The 25090-nt window shown below is 45.3% G+C and overlaps 1 protein-coding gene across 1 annotated transcript in view; it reads left to right on the plus strand.

Annotated features, from left to right (window-relative positions):
• The window catches only part of znf385d (zinc finger protein 385D), a 51592-nt gene that overhangs the window by 1519 nt on the left and 24983 nt on the right, over positions 1–25090 (plus strand). The window contains exons 2-3 of the mRNA XM_034528940.1: positions 5082–5224; positions 23960–24067. Of these exons, the coding sequence (XP_034384831.1) occupies positions 5082–5224; positions 23960–24067 (251 nt within the window). The remainder of the gene's footprint in view (positions 1–5081; positions 5225–23959; positions 24068–25090) is intronic.

Below are 25090 nucleotides of genomic sequence, written 5' to 3' on the forward strand. Positions count from 1 at the left end.
AGGCAGCTGTGTTTATTAGCCGGCGCTACCACGCTGTGCTAATCTGCATGTCGCGCAAACCCGCAAGCCAAAACGCGGAGATTTATTGGCGTCTCAGAATAATGCAGAGAATCTGTGAAAAGTGTGGCTTTTTTGTTTGTTTGTTTGTTTAAGAGCGAGAGAGAATGCTTGAAATCAACCCTTTGTGCTCACTTTGTTGGATTTAATAGGGGTGAAATGATTTTATCCCCCTCGCTCGAAGGGAAAGTACCGATCTCAGAGCGTGTTGAGGACCAAAGAATACAATCGGCACGCTCCAAGAAAAACACGTTAATCACGTCCGGATACAAACGACTTCCAGTGATATTCAGATTTATCTTATAATTGGATTTATGTTTGCCGAGAGAAGGAAGGAAGGTTGGGCGTTTTACTTTGGGGGCTCTCTCTCTCTCGGCCTCTCCGGACCGATGTTATCGGAGGAGCAGCCGGGTCCAGGACGCTAGCAGGCGGCGGCGGAGAGCAGCACAGGCTGATTAATTATTAATGCCGGTCGAGCGTCCTCCAGACATCATTTTAACTCTCTCCCTCTCTCGACACACTGCCGCAGGAGTAGCGACGCTTCAGCAGAGACGAGGGAATCTTTCAGGAAGGGCGACGCGGAGGACGGTCGTGAAAAAAACCCAACATGTCTCGTCCAATGAGCGGCCTCCTTAATGTCTCACGCCGTGTGCGCCGTTCCCGCGTCATTAAACACGGCCTCACGGGGGAATGGGTAAACAAAGGCCAGTGGGTGTAAACTCTTCATCAATTCTGATCTCTCTCCGGTTCAAAGATCTCAAGAAGTCGGATCGCGTCTCGGTTCCAGATCATTACACTTCTGGGCAAAGCAGACAACTCAACACCCCAAAAAAAAAAAAAAACACCAAAAACATCCGCAAAGCCGCAGGTTCAGTGAGTGTCGACTGGTTTGTGGTAATTTAATTAGAACGGTGTTTAAGGATACGAGCCCCCGAAGCACAATATCTACTGACGCGATAAGGGCTTCGCAGCTGCGTTCATTAGTTTAGTTTCAGCCACTCTGGAAGAAAACATTTAAATATTAAACTGTGACACGGATAAATGCGTTTGCAGACGCATGCAGACGACGCTCATTTGGAGTCATGTTTCATGTTTGCTCTCCTTCTCCGGCTCGGCGTCCACTAAATATCCGTCTCTTTGGCCGCTGGATGACTCTGACGTGAGTCGGTGGGCAGGTGGCCCAGAAGTCAGGTTTTTTAGAGGGGGGGTGGGGGGGAATCTGATTTTAATTATTTTAGTAATTCGCTCATATGCTGCTCGTTCTGATTTTAATTGATCGTGCATGCAAATCGAGTATTCATTGGAATACCGGACAAAATGCACAGAGAAATGTGTGTGTGTGTGTGTGTGTGTGTGTGTGTGGGTGGGGGGGGGTTGGTGGAGGGGGGGTTACACAGCAGCTGGTTCCCTCTGAGGCCCAATTATAGGTCATTTGTATTTCATTTGAATATCCGGTGATTTGTTGCCTTCAGGTTTGTTGCTCTGCAGCGTTCTGTGAGGCATTTAAATGCAAATATTCCACTTTTTCACCACCTCAAGTTCAACCAGCACATCCATCCATTAGTCTCAATAAATGCTCCTGGAAGTGTGAATTCTTCTGCTAGTTATTTTAATTGAGATGAGATGACCTTTTCGACTCTCCATGCAGAGTAGATGACCGCTGGAGAGACTCAGCCCACCTGGGCCCTGCACTCTGCAGTCGAAATATAGAACTCAAATATTAACTTTTGCTATTTTTGAATTTTTTAAATCAAGTCAAATATTGACACCTCTAAAAAAGTGATAATTCTGACTGCCATCTGTGCGTCTCTGCCAGAGCCGGCTGCAACTGGCTTCTTTTGGAGTTTTTCCTGCTGGAGCATCTTGAGGTGTGTGTGTGTGTGGCGCTCAGAGGTCGGGGTTAAAGGTCACATTAGCAGCCAGGTCTTCTGTTTTTCCAGCTCTGCCTTTATATAATTATATATATTTTGTCTTCTGGTGGCTGATGATTAGGCTAAAACGAGTACAAACGCTCTCTCCGCGGCTGCAGGCTGGAATGCGCCCGTATGTTCGGGCATGTTTGCCGGATTGTAATTGTTGCCCTTTCACAACAGGAGACAAAAGAAATTCAAGGTGCCTCGTCTGACCTCAGACGGGCTGCAGGAAGGTATGCGAGGTTACGAGAGGTTCAATCCCATAAACAGCGAGTCCGGTGAGGGACGGCTGCTTTGTGCTCCACTGTACTGAGCCACACATGTGCATCATGGGTATTTTAAGATGGCGTCTCTCTGTTCTGATGAGAGGTCTGAGGAAGAGCCTGGTGCTTAAAAAAAATCATTGTAATCGGAGCTACTTTTTATTCCTTTGATGCCATCAGACACTTGATGGTGCTCTCCTATCTTAATGTTCGCTTCCTCGTGTGCACAAAGAAACCGGCTACATTCATCCTTCCATGTTTATTCCAGCTCCCTGTTACGTGAAAATCAAAAGATTACTATTATTATTTTTATAAGTGTAGTTTTTCAACCCTGAAAAACTCTTGCATATTTCATTCAAGAGTTTTTGAGGGTTATGATTTCTGAGTTATGATGAAACTTGGTCCAGACATCGATGCTCCCCCGAGGACGAACCGCAACGTAACGAGCGAAGGGCTCCTAACTGCGAATCCCAGCTTCTTCATCACGGCCCAAAAAAATACGACATTACAAAATGTAGTTACACACGTGAAATGGAAGCTGACAACTGAGAGGTATCAAAAACACAGCATGCTTTATGAAAAGCAGACGATCAGATTTCATGCATCGTTGTCGTTTAAACGGAGCAGTCAGACGTAGCGCTTGCTTCTTATTTTTTATTTTTCTACCATTAAACCGTAACGTCCGTGTCCAGAAGTACATGCAGGATTTACACTTGTAAACGGAGCGTGTTTAGATCTACTTAAGGACCTGAATACACCACCACGTCAAAAGAAAAAATACTTATTGTGAAGCTAAACACAAAAATAAAATAAATTTTAAAAAAAGCTCTCAGACCTCAGCTGTCACATTTCATCTGCCGTCACTCAGCAAACACGACCCTCTCAAAACAAATTCACATTCCCGCGTTGTCGCTCTTGGACTGATCCCACACGTCGGGCCGGGCGTTTGAGAGCGGCCCGCTCGGCGTGCCTGCGGGCTGACGTCAGGCCGGCATGTGGAGCGATGGCGCGGTCGGATGATCCCCGCAGAAGGACACGCTTTGCTAACGTTGGGTCGGAGACGTGCCTCCACATGAGGACGCCGTGTGTTCCCTTTCCAACAGATGGCAGCGCTCCGGTGACTGGAGGGAGGAGAAGGGGGTGGGGGAGGGAGGAGAAGGGGGGGGGGGACAGTCTGTGTTTTCCCCCTGTTCTCCTCTGGTCTTCAGTTACCCCCCACCGCTGCCTGGGGACCGAAACGTGGCAAAAACGTGTTTTTATTTGTCTCGGGACTGTAGCTGCCAGCACTTTAGAGCCATGCATTGTTCAATGTGCAGCGATAAAAAAATCATCCCTCTGGTTCTCATTACAGCTTTAAGAAATGGCTTCTTTAATTCCCAGTGTTTTTGGAGGCCTGGGACGTATTGTTGAAATCAGCCGTGTGCTGTTTGCAGCTGGTGGTTTATATAGCGGCCGGCTGGCGTCGTCTCACATGACAATAAAAGTGAAGTATTCACTTTGTGTTTGTTTTTGACATGTGAGGGCCGGGCCCCCTCTCGACCGTCGTCTCAATGGCCGGCTGCCGTCGTCCCTCCGCGTCAGATCGAGGGGACGATTTCAGAACCACAACATCTGTTCCGGAGACGCTTCGCCGCCGCCGCCGTCACGCCGCCGTCGGCCGAGTGTGCCGCTTGTTCTCGCCGAGTATCGTTTCCAACTCGAGGGTCTGCGTGCGAGTCGTCGTGCCAATACGCGGTCCTGGCCGGGCGTTTATATATTTCTGCAGACGGATCTTATGTCATCGTGATTAGCATCAAAAAAACCGTGCAAGAAGCGAGGCGTGGAACTTTGCAGGTGTGTGGTTAGGATCAAAATGAAAGCTGAGTTTGGGGAATGGGTTTGGCTCCCCCCCCCACAGGGGCCCCTGAGGTAGGGGGGTTTGGAAGCGTTTGGCCCCCCACACTTGGCGCCGTTTGGGTCTGATTGTGATTGCGCGAAGAGAATTCATGAGCCTGCAGCCAATTCATCACCGACGCGCCTTTGAGCCAAAGGAGACCCTCCTCCTCGTGGTGGTTGAAGTCTTGGAAGAACTTAAATGCTCTTAAATGTTAGAAGTAAGAGTTCTTGAAGAAACGGGCCCCGTGACCAGCATGTAATTAAATAGTTTTTGTAAAGAAAGAATCTGAATCTCTGAAAAACGACTCAAGGTTTTTCATGGAGTTATTTGTAATATCTCTTCGACCTCGGGGTCCGTGCCTCCGTCAGCCGAGATGAGATCGGAAAGCTTTTGGAAACATCTTGGTTTTGAATGTATTTAAATTGGATATTAATACGCGTACCCATTTCTATGCAATGAGCCTCATTGCAAAAATAGTCCGATTAAAAACCCGTATTAATTTGAGCATAAAAATACATTCTTGACAATGGGACCTAAAACTAGTCTCAATTCAATCTCCACTTATAAAATGTAGTGGACCTTACATTTAGAATTTTTTGTCATAAATATTTTATATTGGATGTTAAAAGCATGGATATCCTCAACATTTGAGATAGGAAATCTACTTTTGAGGAGTTTTTGAATACAAATAAATAATAAAAAACAAAAACAACAACATTGTTAATTAAAAAAACATTCAAATTGTGTGGATTTTCATGCTATTTGATGAGTTACAGCCAAATGGCATTATTTAAATCAGCTCTGGATCCAATGTTAAGAAGGTCTCACTGTGTTAAATATTGATTTAACACTTATATATGTGTTAATATTGAATATGGTTCCCTTGACGTGGTCTGAGAGGTTTTGGGCGGAGGCCCCGGTCCCCGTGGCCGTCTGCTGTTCAACATGCTGCCTTTGCTCTCCCTCCCGCAGGTAACACATGTCAAAATGGCCTCATGCCCACCTTGATGCGCCCCACCCTGCCTGCCGTCCAGACCTCGCTGGGCATGAAGCAGTTCCTCCCGTTCCCATTGGACGCCACCGCGGCGGTCCGCCTCTTCCCTCGGTTCAACGCGGTGAGTCTCGTCCGTCCTCGGTTCCTTCAGATGCCGGTCGGGTGTTTAGCTCACGGGAGACGAGACGGATTCTGTTGTTCAGGGTTCCACGTCTTCTAGTATCCGTCCATAAAATACGGACAGTTCGAGACTCTTCTTTCAGGCTGTGAGCTTCGAGCACATCCGTCTGCCAACGATCTTTCTTATAGTTGCCCTTGAAACATCCCATTGAAACGATGCTTTTGAAGCCTTTGAAGGAGAACATCTTTAAGAGGAGAACATCTTTTCTGTGGGAGAAACCTTAATTCATTGTGTGAATCCCCCTCGTCTCATCTCTATTCGGTACACTGCGATTGAAATGTGACGCAGGAGATCATACGTGGAAACTGTTATTATTCTCCTCCACAGACAAGTTTGCATTTTCAACTCTATCGCAGAGATTTATTGACAGCTGTGTCTTTAGGCTCTCGCATCAAAACTCATTAACTGAAAGCAGGTTATTTCTCTTTGAGGAATTTGGCTCTCGAGTACAACCTCACTCCTTGCTAACGTTCACATCTGTTTTAGTTTTACTCCGACACAGAAATAAAGATATAAGACATATTTTACCGTGGAAAGGGCTGAGAGCCAGTTGGCCTCTTCTACTCGTCCAAAACATTACAGACGTGTATTTGAAATGTGCCGATGCTTTAAATGTCTCTTTGCGAACCTCTATTTCCCACACAAGGCAAGGACGAGGATGCCTTTTAGTGCATCTCCTGTGAGAAGTTTGGCAAAATCGTGCTGCACGTTGCTCTACGATGGTCTTGACGGGTGTCACCTCCCTCCTGAGATATATATATATATATATATATGTGCAATGTGTCGTGCACATTCTGGAGAAAAGCAGCAAAAAAAAAAATGTTCCACAGCAGAAATGTTGAAAAGAAGCTCGAAGCCTTTGGCGACGCTTTAGTCGACCGCTCTTCCTTTTCTGACATGATTTATTACTAATTTTCAGGATTTGTCTCTGGGAGAACGATTACATCTTGTGGAAAATAGAGACAATGTTACACTTTGATGAATAAAACACTTAAACAGCAGGTGAGCTGAATGTGCACAACATTTGGAATTGTTCACAGAAAAGCGCACGACGGAAAATTCTCTGATATTCTTATTTTCTTTACAATTAGTGGCACGTCACATAGTTATTTGACAGAAACGTCCGTAGATGTTATTCGGAAACAAACCTCAGAGTTCTTTCTCTGGTTTGTCGTTGGAAAGAAACACCAACGTTATTTCTGTGTGTCTCTAAAGTGTTAATTAAGCATATTACTAATGTGGTAATACTACTTATTGGACAAAAAGGTCCACTCACAGGCTTTTATTCATAAACATTTGGTCACATGATACAGCTTCCTGTTCTTTGCTGCGATTGGTGTCGGCTTACTAAATATATTATTACTGCACAGCTTTACTATTTATCTGTATGATGTGGAAATGTAAAATAACTCTCTCCGAGCTCTTTGTGTGTTTTTTTTTTTATAAACAGGCGCGTCACGTTTCAGAGAGCGGCTCTTTAATCGACCATTTGTTAACAGCTTTCTCTAATGCAACTATCTTCCATAAGCAGGTGGCTACAGTCCTTATTGGATTTGCAGTCGGTGAGGCGCTGCCTTTTAAATGAAGCACTCACCCGACGTGCACTTACCGTAGCGCCGCTATGGAGCTATTGATCTTCAGTTTTTTAAAGCAGAAGGTAATCAGGAAGTGTGCGGGCCTCGCGCAGCTCGAAATCAGCAAGGTCATCAAAAAGATATGACGAGTAAAGAATGGAAGAAAGAAAAAACCCCAGAGAGATAAAAAGTCTACAGCTTTTCTTTTCTCCTTCTTCTTTTTCTTTTTTTCGTCTGCAAAGAGAGGCGTTAAAATATGGCACGCATCTGCATACACGAGTGGGAAAGAGAGACATGTGAAGGACCGAGGAAGAAGAAGAAGAAGAAGAAGAAGAAGAAGAAGGAGAAGAAGAAGAAGAAGAAGAAGAAGAAGAAGAAGAAGAAGAAGGAGAAGAAGAAGAAGAAGAAGAAGAGGGGGACATCGTGGAGAAAAGCCCAGATGACACAGAGGGAGACAGATGGCCTCGTGAGGACCTTCAGGAATCCCATTTAAATGACTCGTCTGCAGGTCGTGAGTCATCCACCGGGAAGCCTCCAAGCGTTGGAAAGCGGATACGAGATTAACACAAAATAATCACCTCAAAAACCGTGTTCCTCTTTCTCACGAGAAGGAGTTCACGACACAAGTTCCTGCTCTTCTGTTCTCCGAGTGCGTGTTTTGGTTCTCGAGGGTGCAACAAAAAAGGAGCTTTTTTTTTTCCTCTCTTTCTCGTGTCGCACACAGGCGGCGGGCGGCTTCCAGGGCGAGGACGGATCGTTTACTCGTCTCAGAAAACGGTGCCGGAAGCGATGAAAAGTCACATCGGCGCACCGCCACCCCGTTGTTGAGGAAAATTAGAGGAAAAATAAAGAAGAAATTGCAGCAAAATTGAGCGTAAAATAGTGTTTTGTTTTGATTCGTCATTGGGAAGGAAAGGTTGATTAGACGATGCAGAAGATTTAGCTCATTTCAGTTAGCTAGAGAGCTAATTTTCAGAGTAAATATATATATATATATATATATATATATATATGTGAATACTGGGGATTGCAGGTTGGAAATAAGAAATATGAGAGGAAGGCGATAGGGATAAAATGACAGGTTGAAGGAATTAGGAAAAGACATAAACGAGAACAGAAGAAAATGGGAAAAAGAAAAGATAAAAAGACAGAAAAATAGAGATTGAATGTAAAATGTGGAGCACAGCTTGAGATGTCCCAGTGTAAATACTAATATGTGTTCTTAAATAACTCAAATGTCGCTATCAGCCGCCCCCATACGGGCAATATGGCTTCAGCCAAGCAGTTTATTAGAAGATGTGCATCTCCGATTATGAACCGTGCACAGAAACCGAGCAGCTGTTTCCATCGAGTGCAGCAGACTTTTGTGATCTGCAGAAGGAGCCGGAGTTTGTTTCTGTCTGAACTCCCACTGACGGCGGGATGAGGTCAGATCTGCTCGGGATGAGGTCAGATCTGCTCGGGATGAGGTCAGATCTGCTCGGGATGAGGTCAGATCTGCTCATGTGGCCCCCGGGGGCTCAATAAACATCAACGCCCTCCCTTTATTAAAAAGGCCAAATGATCCTATAGATGATGACAGCTCTCTCGTTGACACAACAAGAACACGTTTCAAACTGGGAAAACACACACACACACACACACACACACACACACACACACACGTTTCATCTGTGGTACAAGAAGAAAATATAGTGGAACAAAAAAATGTGTGTGCATGTCGACACCTGCATGAAATGGGACTCATTCCAAAGTGTCTTGTTGAGCAATCTTGTTCTGGGCTGAGTGAGTGAGGCGATGAGGGAGTCTATAGCCGGGGGTGGGGGGGGGGAGAAAGGATGTTCGTCCTCCGTCTGTGGGCCTCTTAATTCACAGAAATGTAAAAGATGTTTGTGGCTTCAAGGCATAGAAAAGAACGACCTCATTGTGTAACGTGGTCTTGAGAAGAAGGAGGCTGCAAACATGTTGTCGTTTGGAGTGGAAAAGAAGAAGGTCTTGTTTTTTTATTAGCAGGTGTGGAGCCGTTTGAGCTGCTTTATATCCTCTTCTGTTCCTTCACCCCTGAAAGCGACGTCCCCCCCCCCCCACCCATTGGTTCGTGGACCGCCGCCCTGAAGTCAGCGTTAATGGAAATGGCGTCCAAAAACACGTCCGGCCGAGCTTCACCATCTCCCTCCGACGCTGCAGCTCCTTTTTTTCTTTTTTTTTATAAAACCAAGAAGCACCGCCGAGATATTTTTAAAACGATGGAAATGTTACATTTAACTTTTCATGAACCATTTTCCAGAGGAGTCGCCCCCTGGTGGACATTAGAGATAATGCAGGTTTAAGGTTATTTACCCAGAGGTTGCCACCTGTACCTTTAACATCACAAGGGTTGCTGACTGATTTGATACAATCTGTTTTCATAGCTGTGTTAGTATTATTCTCTATTCTGTGTTTTTCATAATTTTTTTAATGCTTCTACTTTTTAAAAACAGGAATAAATCTACAGTGCTTTCAGACCCCTGCACGTTATGTTGTAGCCTAAAGTGAATCGTTCAAATTAAACATTTTTCCCGCGTAAATATTCCATATCGACAAAGAGAAACATTGCACATTTCCGGCATTTAGATGTGGTATTTATTTATTTTTCCTCCCCTTCTTAATTAATTTGCTAATATTTCTAAAATCCCATTTTTGCTCTGTGTGCAGGGAAGCGGGCCAAAAAACGACAAAACTGACAAATCTAATTAGACTCCTCAGAGTCAGGGGCCGTGTTCCAATTGTCTGCATAGATGAACATATCACTGATCTTAAACTATTCAGAATGTATCAGGATAGTCAAATAGCTTTGTCCAACATTACAAAGTTTCACTTTGGGGAACAACATTTGGATGAGCAGCGCGTCACATTTCTTCACGTCGGGGGAAGGAAGTCAAGAATCCTCTCGACCGTTTCAGGAGCAATTACCTCCTTTGACTGACCCTTGAACCCGAATCCCTTCCACACAGCTGTGGACGCGAACTACAGCAACGGGCCAGTTTTGGTGTGTAATGGAAGAGAAAAGGGAAAAGTGTGTGTGTACGTGTGTGTGTGTTTGGGTTGTCTTTATAAGATCTATCTCGCCCGGGGCCGACATTTGTCTTGGAGAAACAATACAAACTCCATTTCCCCCCGTGGAGTAATCAGGATCGTGATTTATCGATTCTGCGCGCAGATCTGCACGCTGGGAAATTGCTTTGTGGTCCCGCAGCAGCAACAACGGTGTCACGCGGGCGTCACAGTCCATTTCAATGTGTGTGTGTGTGTGTGTGTGTGTGTGTGTGTGTGTGCGTTGCATCAACGTTAGCATCAATGGCTGTAATGGAAATGTGGACTTTGACAAAGCATTTGTTCTTAATGTTATGGGTTAGCAAAACACGTCCCATTTGTTTCTGATTTATATTCTGCAGGCTTTCATGTCGTGCTCATCGATGTTTGGAGAAGTTGGAATAAAGTGCCCCACAAACAGAGAAAAAGATGCAATACACACTTGTAATTTATTCATATTTATTCAATAACAATTTGTAAAGGATTTTTATGCTAATTTTGAATAGAAAATAATTCTCACGTACCCCCTGGAGTGCCTTCACGTACCCCCATTTGAGAGTCACTGAGGTAGACTCCCCCCCCCTTCCCCTCAAATCATGAGGCAATTACTCCTGTCTTTTAAAAGCTTATTAGCGGCCGTCAGTTTTCATTATCCAAGCTGCAAAACATTCAATCACAAATATGAACAGTGAGTGCGAGAGACAGTTTTCTGGCGTGAATGACGAGGCAATAACCTGTTGGTGAGCTAAAAGGCAAGAAAAAGAACCCCCCACCCCCCAAAAAAGAGGCTTTCAGCCTGGAAGCTCTGCATAGCAACAGAAGAGGCCCTTTACACAGCAGCCATTGTGACATGTCATTGAAGGGTAAACACAGATGTCATCATTAATATCTACCACGGTATTGCTGTGCATGCCGGCTCACTAATGGAACATTTGATCCTGATATCGCTGCTGTGAAAATGGCTTTTGTTTAGAAGTGACACGGTACTAAACTGACATTTAAAGATTCACTCATCAATATATTTAAATTAACAATGGAGATCAGATGGCTTTGTGCATTTGACACCTGTTGCTCGTCGTGATGTATTTGTACCGCTCAGCTCGATGAAGCATTTTAGCACCTTTAAGCTCATTGTTTTGTTTTTATGGCCCTCAACTTAACTTTTTATTTTAATAGCATATAAAGAGCAAGATATTGCCTCTCCGAATGATTGTTGTGCTGGATGTGTAAATAAGCTGTTATCCATGTAACACGTTAGTTTTAACACCTAAAGGGATTCAGGATGGTAAAACTACTTCCTGCCCCCCCCCCACACACACACAGACACACACACACACACACACTCCTTGACCTTTATCCTCTCCGCTTCTTCAAAGTTGACTTTCAAATGACGAACGACATCATCATCTGTACGGAGATAAAAAATGAAAAGAACAAATGCGGCGAGCCGGGCGCTTTTCGCAGACTCTCTTTTGATTTACACGTGTCCCATAAACATCTAATGGACTCAATAAATTGTATTCCCGGGGGAAGCGTGCAAGCCCACGTGGGGAATAAACGATGAAAGCTGGGGGAGCGAGCGGGACCACCAGCCGCCTCCCCTCCAGCGACGCACACCTGCTGCGGTGGAGTGCATATCTGGCTAATGCGCCGCGGTCCTTATCATTTAGCTCGCGCTCCGGGGCTTTTCAACCCCCCGAACTGAGTGGAAGCTTCATGTTGGCGGAGCTCGTCTCGATGTGCTCTCCCACGATAATATTTCACTCTCTCTGGATAGCTGCCAGCTCACCACTCTCTCTCTCTCTTTCGCTCTCTCTCTCTCTTCTTCTCTCTCCGGCGGAATGCAGAGATAATAGTGGAGCTCAAGATGATTTTTTATGGAGGTGCTTAGCGCCAACTTCCCAGGCGAAGCTGAGCCGGTGTCGCAGTCCGGTGTCTCCTCGTCCGAGTGACCTACTGGCACTGTGCGCCGCAGTCAGGCTAACAACCCTCAAAGCTCCTCTGGGTGTTCCTGTCAAATGTCAGCCTGTGTGATAACCGATGGACACTGCGGCGATGTATGTTTGTGTTTCAGGGCACGTCAGAGGGTTTGGATGTCGGAGAGCAACTGGAGGTCTGAAGAGATCTGTTTTCGCTTATTTGATGGCGTCGCTACGTGCTCGAGGGGTTCTTTGAAAGCGATGAGACAGAATATGTCATCTTTAAATGCCAACCTGGTGACATCAGATGTGGCATGTTTTGTTGAAGTCTGGAAAACAACAGTTTATGACAAAACTATCTGGAATTTCATTCCAAACTTGAGAGTTACGGATGAAGAAAAGAAGGGAGGACCATCCGAAACAGCTCCACAAGTGAAACTATTGACCCTTTGCTAAGTCCCGCCCCTTGAACAGACTGGCCAATCATAGTTTAGCACTGGCCTGCTCCAACCAGGGTCCGACGACTATCCTCTGCTCCATAGACTCTCATTCAATCCTCTGAGATTGTGTTTATTTTTAGTCTGGTTTTGTGCATTTGGAGCGAGTCATATTAAATATTGTGTAATCGTAATACTCGTTGGAAAGAGACGTTTCTACGTTAACTCTGTGGAGCTGACATTAGCCAAGTACGTTAGCCCTTTGACTAGCGTTAGCTACTGAAGGTGTACTGTAAATACAGACCTACCCGACAACGTCTCAATGTCATCGTCTCCTGTCTCGGTTGCAAAAATCCTGGATATGTCCCTCCCCACTTTCTCCTATTTTTCTGTATGGATAGTTTTAGGTCTCCAGGGTTCTGAAATGAATTCAACGGAAACAAACTGAGGAAGATCCCTTTCTGATAGAACCTGAGATAAAAAGTTGTCTCGGGTCCCAAGTTAATAAGGTAGGTGACAATGAGATAGGATGGCTGGCACGAATCTGGAAAATACATTTCACAAGTTTATGTTATAATCATCTTCTTCTGCCTCACCGGAGGCACGAGTCTGATCCTGTACTTTGCCAGAAAAGCTGCGGTTTGTATTTTCCCATTAAAGGTTTAACTCAAGCGTTGTTTCTGCCTCCAGGAATGAAACTACAGTGTCTACACACACTGCAAAAATCAGAGTGTTATCACCCTTAAAGACAGCTGTGTGTGAGTGTCCCAGCATGCTCCGTGCTCTGACATCCGTCCCCCATACCTCCTCCACTGTGTGTTAGCGTTGACCTCACGCCGCTGTCAAAACGGAACCAGTTGGAGAGCGAGTGCGAGCCTGTTTCGCACCTGCAACGCCAGGTTTTCTTTCCCCCACAATGAAAAGCACACCGGTCCCGGAGGGAGAATACAACGGTGTCTTTATTTTACTTATTTTTATCCGGGGGATTTACGAGAGAGACAGACTCTGCGGGATGAATCAGTGTTCTGATCGCGGACACAGTGCTACGAGGCCTTCGGTGACACTTCCCCTCTGGAAAGCGTCCTCGCGTGTCTCTCGCGAGCAGCGTCGTTCCAGAAATGTGCACAGAGAACTCAAACGAGGGTCAACTGTAGATCATTTCCCACAAGAAGGAGGCGGCTGCATTGGTAGTGAAGAAGAAGTAACTGCCATCAAAAACCCAGAAAGGAAACTCCCTCAAAATCCAGCCGAGGAGTGTTGCTAAAGATTACCGACATCAATGTAAGCGGGATTAGAAACTTGATGTCCCCGCGAGGAAAGTTGAATTCACGTTGCATTGTTGCATTGTTACATTGTTGCATTGTTGCATTGTTAGGATCAAGGCTGTGCAGGTGGCTCGTGCATTTTTCTACCCAAGGGCATCGATTTTGTAAATCCAATAGATGGTCACACTCCTCGGGCTCCTCTCTCATTAACGCGGCATCAGCCTTGTTTGATATTCATGGTGGAATATTATGAGAAGATAAATCATTTAATCTTGGTTTTTATTGAACCCTGTCATGAGTGAGACGCTCTCCTCCATCCTGTGGGTGTAGCTGAAGCACTCTGATAGAATGATGGATTAGGAATTAGCCTGTGAGGGAATTTAGCAAAAAAACACGATCGAACTCCATCTTCTCCAGTTTCACTGCATGGACGCTGATTTATATGCAAAAAGACTTTCAATCTCCTGACTTTGCACTATTCAAGAACATATAAGCAGTGGCGGCTGGTGGGAATTATTATTTTTTTTGGTAGGGACATCCAATCAATTTCAGCAAACATCCCAGAATGATTCAATGCACACATTTCTACTTTGTAGTTAAATATTTAACATTTATTCCAACACTGACATAAGGACATTTTATTCATATAATTTATATATTCAGTATAATATGATATATAAATACTGTCATGTTGTCAGAAAAGAAGGCGCCTGGCGAGAACGTGCAGCTTTTGGGCCAAAGCTGAACCTATTTTAGGATCGGCTGTAAATCACTCATTTATATCTTTAATCAGTGATTGGCTGAACTGCTACTTAAGACCCGCCTCTTGTGGGCCACAACGATTTGGCCCCAGCTCGAGACAAAACATTATTATTTGACGCATGTGTACTTTATCAAATACTTGTGAAGAACTTTTTTTGTATCCTTGGTGATTTAGCTGTGATTTGCTCGACAGGCCGAAGAGAATAGACCAAAATATAATAATAATGGATGATTGGTTTACGGTCTGCGTGGAAGCATCGCAGCCAGTTGGACCACTCTGCTGAGAGGAGTGGGACGCTTTAAGGTTACGGGAGGAACTGATGCTACGCCGTCACATTATTATCTTTCCTCTCAGCTGGACTGGGGACAGACGGTGTGGCTGCCAAATGCCTTGAGGGAGCTCTCCCAGTTCCATATTTCATCCTGATGGGGCCCAGTGGCGTGAGAGGGGTCAGTGCGGCGGTGAAGAGCAATGGGAAAACACTCAAAAAGAACATCCGTGTTAGACAAGTGCAAAGGAAGGGAAGAAATGGGGAAGGAATCGCAAAAGGGGAGAAAGTGTGTGTGTGTGTGTGTGTGTGTGTGTGTGTGTGTGTGTTGTCTTTCCTTGGCCCTGGAAATAAGATCTATGGTTTCTCTTGAAATTACGTTCCAAAACAACAACCCTGCATTGTCAATTATGTTTCGAGGGAAACATTTCCCCCGGATTAAGTTCGTTCCATAATAACTTTCTATTGAAGGTGTGACCAAAAGTCAATCTCTTATTGTAATGTCTGTTCGTGACTCAAATAATGTAACGAACATACACATTTTCCAGCTCAGTAGTTCTGTTTTCTGCACACTTGTTGCATTTTTCTCAACATAAACGACGTGTTTAAAACCCGTTATCTGGGATTAGTTGTATGGGAACATATTTTTATAAGAGACATGGTAAGAGACAATATAAAGAAAAGACTTTGAAAGAAAATAAAGTGTAACGTTCGACCTTCCACCACAACAACATCCATTTGGCCCACGCGGCACCTCTTTTCATTCATGTGTCTCTTCGCCTTCATTTCATTGTATTCCTTCACTAAGCAACCTCGCTCCTTAAAAACAATGCGACGTGTTCTGGCTGCTCATCACTAATTGGACTTAAATAATGAGCAGACGCTCTGCATTTGAGCAACAGTCTGCTGAACCCGCTGACCTGAGTGTAATATTATCAAGTGGAAACTTCCTGGTGTGTTCGGGTGTCTGTTGGACTCACAACACCTCAAGCTGCACAGAACTGCACACTTTTAAAAAAAAATTTTGCACACAATTTTTATTCATTCATATGCTTTCCTCTTGCAATATTGACTTTCCTTACCACATTTACAGTTTTGCATATATAATGAGAAGTTTGCAGTGACTGGAGGTGGAGTCTTGTATGCAGTGGTGTATAAAGCACCCAAAAACCATACCTGAGTAATAATAACTCAAGTAGTATTCTCAAAAGTGACTTTTACTGGAGTAAAAGTCTTAAAATATCTGATATTTACTGTACTTAAGTATAAAAAAAAATCATCCTCAGCTCACTAACTACTACACTAATAGTCTCATTTGATATCCAAAGAAACTACTTAAGTACAGTAACTACTACTATACTAGTACTGCACAGCACTGCTTGTATGTACAAAGACAAACATCCACTGAGCTGGTTGATCTAATCCAATGTAATTACCTTCATTATCGGTAGTCTAATAACTGAGAACATTACGACCTGACTTTACTGATTTAACGCAGATGTTTTCACTTTCAAAACCTCACAGCTGGCTCAATATTTTGGTGGTCACTCCCCCTCCCATCTCATAAAGTCCTCTATTTTCGTACGAACACCTGAAAGCCTGATCTCGCTCATTATAAGCCAATGACCCCCCCCCCCCCACACACACACACACACACACACACCCTCGGATTTGACTTGCTAATTCCCGAAGTCCTTCCCGTGTGGCAACAATCTACGACATCGGCTGATGATGAACTAACGGACCGGGCCAGGCGGCAGAGGTAATTGGGAGACACATAGAAGGGAGGATTACATCTGGCAGGTCATTCATCCCACTTTGGTTAATAGTAAGCGAGGCTGGCGGCTGTGAGTAGAGCATTTAGACCTCAGTGACTGGTCATTCTCTCCTTCTACACGTATTGGAGTAGATATGAATGTACATGTTGTAGATTCCTCGGTACCTCGGGAGCATGTGAAGAGAACCCCCAGTATAAACACGACACGCCTCAGTCATATACATACATCACATACACCCACATTGTGTATATAATGGATCAAAACACAGGCGCCTGTTGGACAGGTGTGTGCTCTCCAGCGGCTCTGCACCTTTTGAAAGACCTCATTGTAAAGCTCAATGTTCTCAGAGTCGTTTGAGACGAGGTCAGCGTGGATAGCGGAGCAGTGGAGTGTGAGAGCGTGACACCAGACGGCGTCTTTTAACCACGACGGCCATCTTTCCTTCATCTTAGGCTGCGTGAAGTCGCACCATACAGGTACAACAGGTGGGCGTCGACGTGACTTCACCACATTGGTTTGTGGAAACCTCAAATTTGGCATCCATGGAGGAGTCTTGAGACTAGAGATTGAGACCATAAACTCAATGTTTACAATGTTTACTGAGGGAATAAATTCCATAGGATCAGACAGCTTCAAGCTTGGGGATCCGGAAACTTGTCCGTGTGCCTGTCAATCAATCAATGTGTGTTTGTCAAAGCTGTTGCCATGACGCTCGGGGCTCTTTCTGTCGCTACGCTAAGGTTAGCTGTCATGATGAAGAGGAAGTCGGCCTTTTCTAAAAGGGACAGCCCACGTGTTCGATCGCGCACGGTGGAAATTAAATGTGAATATTGATATTGTTCTGTTCAGGGTACATTTTAAGTGTTCGAAGTTATTTTTTAATAATATGAACCTTTTTAAGTGTGCGCGTGTCCAATCCAAAAAGATGAGTTTCAGTCTTGTTCCTGGAGAGGAGATGTACGCCTCCATGATAGTCTGATGTGTAATTTGTTTGACCACATAAATGATGTATATACATTCACATGCATAATGAAAAAAGTTAGAATTACAGGCCACTGTAAACCAACATTGTGTGATTAACCAAATACACACCGGTTTGACTGCTTAACTGATGATAGCATCAATAATTAATAATTTAGAGATTGTTATTCCTTCGTGAAAAGCAGGTTGTGTCACAAGCAAAAATCCTGCTTTTGCAAACTCGCGTCACGTCATAAAAGAGCCATAAATGTGACTTACTGCTCCCTCAAAGACGATTTAATCTCCTCAGAAAGCGTTCAGGCAGCCGACTTAAACCAAAATGCCACGTGATTGATTATTCGATCCTTTTGTCGTGTATTTTAATGCCAGATTGAGGGTCTTTGATTCGCACTAACTCCTTCTGTCACGACATCAGGGACGAAGCCCGGTGTGTGTGCGTTTCTGTCCCTTTTTATCAGGCGTCAGTCGTACAAGTCGTGTCGACCGCCGTCTGGGCTCATCACTGTCTTGTCCTGTCACATTATCCGGCAGCGGCGAACGGGGGGGAGGGGGGGGGGGGCTGAACTTTGAGATGGACAGGCCTTCTGTGGGCTGTCGGATGGTATCCGGCAAACAACCTGCTCATTGGGAATCAGAGACAGACAGACGAGTGGAGGGCGACAGATAGAGAGATCAAAGTGAAGGGTTTGCTTATGTTGTTCCATTTTCCTGACTCTTGATAAACGCCAGCAATTAAAATTAGCCATTAAAATGTCCGTTTTTTATTTGTGGGCAAGCTTTAAAATCCACTTTTAGTAAGCCATCAAACCAAGGAAAGAGAAAACATTAAAGGAGGTGGAACACAAATAGACTTGTGGACTGCTGAACCCTCGAGAGCTGATTTTGACGTTTCCATCTCAGAATACAGTTGTAACCATTTTTGTACAATCTATAAACTAAAGTTACCATATTTGACTGACGTAGAGATGCTGTATTTGGCAGCAACCTGTCAATCACAGTAAGCCCGCCCTAAAGCACCCCCTGCTTTATGGTCTGTTTGACTGTAAATGACCATAATTTACTAAATGAACATCACGCTGTATTGAAGAAGACTTGAAACTAGAGATTGAGACCATAATGTTGATTGAGGGAATACATCAAGAGAAAAGTAGAGTTATTTTCTCATAGACTTTTATACAATCTGACTTCTTTTTGCGACCGGAGGAGTCGCCCCCTGCTGGTCAGTAGAGAGAATGCAGGTCACCAGACGCGCTTTGGCTTCACTCGGCAGAACCGGAGGTTGCCGATTGGTTAAAAAGGGAAATTTAGGAAAGAAGAACAGGTTAAAGAGATCAACAAGAATATAAATGCATGTCCCCGTTGCTCCAGCTGCTCTCTGCAGACGAGGCTCGAACTCATCGCGTTCCAGTGCAGGGAGGGGGGGGGGGGATTTCTTAAAAAGGATACACGGAAAAGACGCATAGGAGGTGGAATTTCAGTGCGGAATTGTGGGTAAATCCGCCGCCAAGAATAGCACAGCGAGATGAACGCAAGCCAAGAGCTCCCAATCCTCTTTATAATACCCTGGTGATTAACGGTGTTGCCTCGTACTTAAATCTCTCTTGATGATCTCGCGGGATCGCGCCGTGTCCTTGTGGCCTCATCGCCACAGATTCATTTCCCAGCATCTGCCCCCAAGAGTGACGGAGGGATAACATGTTTCTAGCTCGGTACGTGTTTCTAGCAAGAGGTCATCCGCTCTCTCGTGGCCCAGATGTTTTTAACTGGCGTAAGCTCTCCCAGAGCTCAGGCCCCAGTTTCCCAGCCGGCTGCAGTGCGTCTGGTTCTCTGCTGTAGCACGTTTTTTTTTGTTTTTTCCCCCCCTCTGCCAGCGAGCCTCGCCAACTCAATGTGTCACCCCCCCACCCCCCCTTCTCCGAGACTTGGGTGTGCATTACAGTACAAAGGTAGAGTGTTGTGTAACTCAGGCAGAGGCGAGTCCCTTCGCTCTGGTAATGTGACGCAGACTCTACGGGGTCTACGGGGTGAAAGGCTGCACAGTGCGCTGCGTTTCACCACGTGCACTTCAACTGAGAACGTGGGAGTTATTTTCTGCCACCTTGTTGCCTCCACATTTAGTGCAGCGTGTCATAGCGTAGCGACGAGCGATGTAAACTCGGCTGTCTAATGGCAGCGGGTCACCTGGTTTCGTGACATGAGCTAAATGCTCGGCGGCGTAATATAAATGTTTCATTTTCAGTCAATTTATTCTCCATTAAAAGACGATAATGTATTCCAGTTTCTGTTTTTTCCCAACTGTTAAGTAGGTGTGTGTGTTATGTGATTCGGCCTTTGAGTGCTGCTGAAGCTGAAAAAGCTTTTATTGTCTCTGGACATTTATGAGCTATACAATTCAGAATAGCTGCCATTTTTCACTTAAGTGTAACCATTTTGAACATAACAGGGCTTTGACCTTGCCACCGTTTGCTTGCATTAATTCCTGCCGTCTCTGAATTTTACTTTTTCAAAACATCTAAATGCATCTCGAGGACCTGTTTCTGCCGAGTGGAACATGCTGACTTATCACCTTTATAGCGCTGATCTGATGAACGATAGATTACACATTCAGCAGACATGATCATTTGAATGTGAAGCCCCAAAATGTGTTCAACTTTTAGTTCGGTTTTGGTCTCCACCGACAATGAAATGACACTTTATTGGCTGTGAACTGTGTGTTTTGCTACTTCAAGAATGAATCAGCTGAAAGCAATTGGTGAGTTTGATCCTGGGTCATTCTCCCAATCGACCCTTAAAACCACAAATAGTCTCCTTATCGACCAGGACCTTGTTATTCCAGTCCAGCCTCACGACCAGGGCGCCAAATTACTACGTTTTTGTACCGACACACAAGGCACCATCAGGCTTTCAAGTGACGACAAAGTGCACTCAGAAAAATGACACAAACCCCACAAAGGCGGAGCACCGATGGGACCAGCAAACACAGGACTTTCCCTCAGACGTTCAAACCCTCTTTTTTTTATCCTTTAACCCTTTTCATTTGTTAACAGTTACCGTTACCGACCGGGGAGTCGAGACGTTCTGTGGAGACGTTTTTTTTTTCAATCAGAAATACAAAATTCTCTCAGAAACCCTCAATGCAACTCGTCAGAACACAAGAGAAAGACGATTCAACACGGGAGGAGTTATGTACTTTAGTGTGCAGTAGGGGAGCCTACTTTCAAGTCGTTTTTTGGCATGACATTTGAAGTCAGTCAGAACAAAATGGAGAGCTCATAACTCCAACAACCCATTACAACCCTGCAATAAATCCTCTATACATCCCCGCCGTCCCTCGTTCCCATGCTGCACCTGTCTCTGAATGCTTCCTCAGAGCTGCTTGTTGGATGGCTGAACAGCTAAGGAGACCTTTCTGAGCTCGGCACAAACAAACTCAGCAGACCGCTGTTCATGTCCCGTGGGAAACTAAAAGCAAACGTCGATTCCTGCTTCTCAATCGGTCTCTGACAGACTGTTTGTCTGAGCTTGAATGTGTCGCCTCGGTTAGAACCAGCTGTTGCTTTCTTTCTCCTCCTCGGTCGGAGCCGATGGCTGCCTCTCATCCCGCGTACGTGCCAGTTATCAGTCTGAGCCGGTATCTGTCCGTCTAGCCGAGTCCGATTCGTACCCATCTCATGACCTCGCTCCTTTTTATGTTGGCATTTATTGCCAAGTATGTTGTGGTGCATAACATTGGAGGATAAGACAAATAAACACAGTGCAAGAAATATCGTTTTCAGCCAGTTGAGCGAAATGCCGAATCGTCAACCGAGCTCGCCGATGACAGAAGTCCTTCTGACGGGCTACTTGAGCCTCAGTGCACGAGAAGAGAAGTGAGGGACGCTAGCAAACATCTGAGGTGGAAGTCAAAGCTTTACTGTCATTCCCCTCTTTGCATGACGTTATTTCCTATCGCGGGACGCACGCGCTCGTTGGCTGTTGACGTCTCCGTGGCGTTCGAAACGCGACCTTTTTTTGTCCGTGACACCGCGACGCTCGTCCTTTGACGTCGGTTCGGTGCGTCTCGGCATTTCAAGTACATCTCCAGCTCCAGTTCGTCTCGGGCTCTCGGCCCACGTCGGTTATTCTTTACTCTCCCAGGAACCCGCCATCCGGTCCCTCTGAGCCACGTCCTCGGAGGGCACGCACAGCTTCTGTTCTGTCAAAAAAGGATATCTGCCCTGTGTGCCTCCCCTCTTCCCCTTCCTTCTTCTCCTTCTCCAACCCTGTGTTTCTGGAAATTTGCATTCCTTGCATTTGCGTCACCAGTTGCCCTCAGCGAGTTTTTACCTCCTCCAGAGATCACCTGACCCCCATCACCCGCCAAACCAGCTGCTCCTCATTCAACCCGTCACACTGTGTATACACAGAGACCCGTTTTCAGGCATTCTTTTGGCCGATCGCGTGCGTTTCCAAGCTACTGTGGCGTTCCAGCAGTTGCTGTCACCTGCACCTGATTATTCGCCATCCTGCCTCGCTCCTCTAGGGACCGCTTGGCCGCTTGTCCTGCCAAAGTGGGTGACGGTGATTATTTCTGCTAGCAGTTTTCCCCACTTTTGTTCTAGAGGTCAATATCTCAGAAAACTGCTTCTTTTTTTTTTTCTTCCTCCTCCTGCACACAAAAAAAACCTTTTGAAAGAATAATAGAAAAAAATAAAATGTAAACGGCCTCGGTTCAGCCCCCCCCCAAAAAAAAAAAAAAACATCTTCCGCAGAAAGCGACAGCGTAGCGTGGCTTGTCAAGGTGGATTAATCCTCCCACACACTGCCGGCACCTTCTCCTCCCGCTGTAGCCGAGTGAGACACTTTGACTGTGAGGCAGATGGGTTGGTTCATTCCTCAAAGCCCCGTCGCCACACACGGGGAACGGGCGCCGACCGGCAGCCCCCTGCAATATTCTAAAAGATGAAAATGTACGTGCCGGTTCTTTTTTTTTCCTCACGTTTATGCGCACATGTTTTTTCAGAGAAGACATGTGCCTCGTTTGGATTGCTTGCCAAGTGTTCGGATGGTAAATTGATCATTTTATCATTTGTGGAAACATTTTAAAGTTGTTACCTACTATTAAAAACACGAGTTTCACACTGCGGCGTGATGCTGTCGCAAATCAGAGGAGCAAAACATAAAGTTAGTGTTGTCAGTCGTCTTAATAGTGAGCGCTGCATCGTCACATGCACTTCCAGAAACGTAGATCGGCCTCATATATAACTTGGGAACGTTCCTGACCAGTTTTTTACACTCCAGGGTGTACTTCACATTGAAATGGTAAATAAAAGACAATGCATATTTATTTAGCAACCCTAATAAAATCTCCTGACCCACCTGGAGGTCTAGACCCAGTCTTTGGGGAGGACTGGTCTAGCAGATGATGGATGTTACACCATGCAAGTCATACACTTTATAAATTGCCAAAATATGCCGATAAAATCAAGTGCAATATATATTTATATGTGCAAAATATATGCATGTATATATATATATATATATATATATATATATATAAAACCTCTAAATAAAAATTGACAAGCTGTGATAAATACGCTATTATGAACAGAATATAAATTTTGCCGACATTTCATTTGTTATTTTTCACTTTCATGAATTTATGTAACATTCAATCTCCATCTTTACTCACTTTAAGATTCAGATTGGTTTCCCTTGCAGACTCCCACAGGCCTATGAGACGATACAAGAAAAACGTTGATCTGAATCACTTAAAAAAATATATATATATAAATAAAGGTGCGAGTTGTTGCTCGCATGAGCCTCAATGAATGTTCTCCTGCCAACGGGTTTGATCCGTGAAGCCACAGCCGGATGCTGCTCGTGCCTCCGTGGAACTTGGCTGGCTTCCAGAAGCAGCATTAGTCGACGTAGAGCTTCTTCACCGCAATCCAAACAACGGGTTCATTTAGTCACAAAGCAACTCAGCGACTGCAGCGCGTCTCCAGAGCTCTTTAATGCTCGGCACTCGTCCGCGACCTCGTGACCTCGTGACCTCGTGACCTCGGGCCAGGTGGAAGAGCGGAGCGCTGCAGCTCTCGCTCTCCTCGGATATCTACGTGCACCTCATTTGTTCGCCGCCTCTGAGAAAAGCTTCTTTCTGACACGAAGACGTCGGCTTCGGCGCGTGTGGTTCTTGTTATTTTACACGGCTTTGATCATTTAATGAGCTGTGAGCAATAAAACGCACTGAAAACAGTGAAGAAATACAAAAGTATGGCTGTTTAATGCGTTTTTCTTTTTGGGAAACAGCAATCAAACACTGTGACGTTAACGCCGACTGTGACTACACAGAAGACTCAGTTGTTAGTAGATTCAATTTACTGTTGGTGATGATAAAGAGACGCACTGATGCCAGGAGTGTCCCCCAAGTGCTCATTGGAGGGATTTGGCCGATGGTCATTACAGTTAAAGTCCTCGCACTCAAACATCGATAGTGTGTCTCGAGTGTAAATATCTAAGACCTACAAAATAAAGCTCCAGCCCAGCGAGTGATGGAGGACTGAAGGTGATTCACAGGTCAGCTTGAGCGACTGTTTTAATTAGCCCTCTCCCCGTGTGTCTCCCTCCGGTCTCCAGATGGACCCCGTGCAGAAGGCCGTCCTCCATCACACCCTCGGCCTCCCCCCCACCGCGAAGAGGAGGCACGTCTCCTGCAGCGTTTGTCGGCTGCGGTTCAACTCGCAGGTGAGCAAAGACGAACCGGAGACGACCGCCCGACGCTCATTACGGACGCTAAAGGATTCGGCGTCAGCTGCTCGGCCGCGTCGTCCTTCGCGTGGTTATCATCACGGCGGGGGCGTCTTCTTTTTATTTTGGGTCTTTTTGTCGCTTTGGTCCAGACGAAAATATCTCATTCCATGGATTGATATGGAATTCGGTACGAAGACAACGACATTCCCACCGGCCTCAGCTCTCCTCTGTGTTTCGTGGTATTTGAGAGCTCAAGTCGTCGGCGTCCGGTCTTCGTGGGTTTCAGCTCGTCTTCGGTCGTGTCTGTGAACCGCAGTCATCCAGCGGTGGAGCATTAGCATTTAAACGGCATTGAAGAGCATTTAAATAACCTTTTAGTCTGACCTATACCTTGTTATTAGAGTATTGAAACTGATTTGTAGGCAGCAGCAGCCATCTTACCGAGCAGCGAATGACTAAAACATGAAACCAAATTATCCCTTTGCTAAGTCCCGCCCCCATCTAATGCAGACCGGCCAATCATCTCGCAGCATCGGCCAGCTCCAATGCACAAATGATACGATAAAATAAGCTTCTGTGCAGAGTTACGCAAAAGAACACGCTGCGTCATATTGCATATGAATAATAAGGAAATAAACGTCGTTCATGGCGATTTTGCAGCTAAAAGGGGACAGAAAAAAGTTACTGGAAGATTTAACTGAAAAATAAGAGCTGAAATACGGTCCTTGTATTCAGTCTCCTGTAGGTGAAGCTGTAAACTTCTGTTTCGAGGTTTTTCTTTGTCCGATGCGCCGAGAGATGTGAGGGGAAAATAAATCAGAGCGCCTCTGATGTGTCCTTTGTGTCGCGTGCAGAAGGTGAAGGAAGAGCAGCCGTATTCACTCCGAACATCTCTCACGACATTCGGTTGCATAAGATACGTCTCTTAAACCTTATGACGGGTAAGGAGCCACGACGATAGGGAGGCGGACACATTTGAGCCCCGAGCTGCAGACGTGGGAATGTTTTATTTCAAAA

This window comes from Cyclopterus lumpus, chromosome 25 (assembly GCF_009769545.1).
Source record: "Cyclopterus lumpus isolate fCycLum1 chromosome 25, fCycLum1.pri, whole genome shotgun sequence".
Taxonomy (NCBI): domain Eukaryota; kingdom Metazoa; phylum Chordata; class Actinopteri; order Perciformes; family Cyclopteridae; genus Cyclopterus; species Cyclopterus lumpus.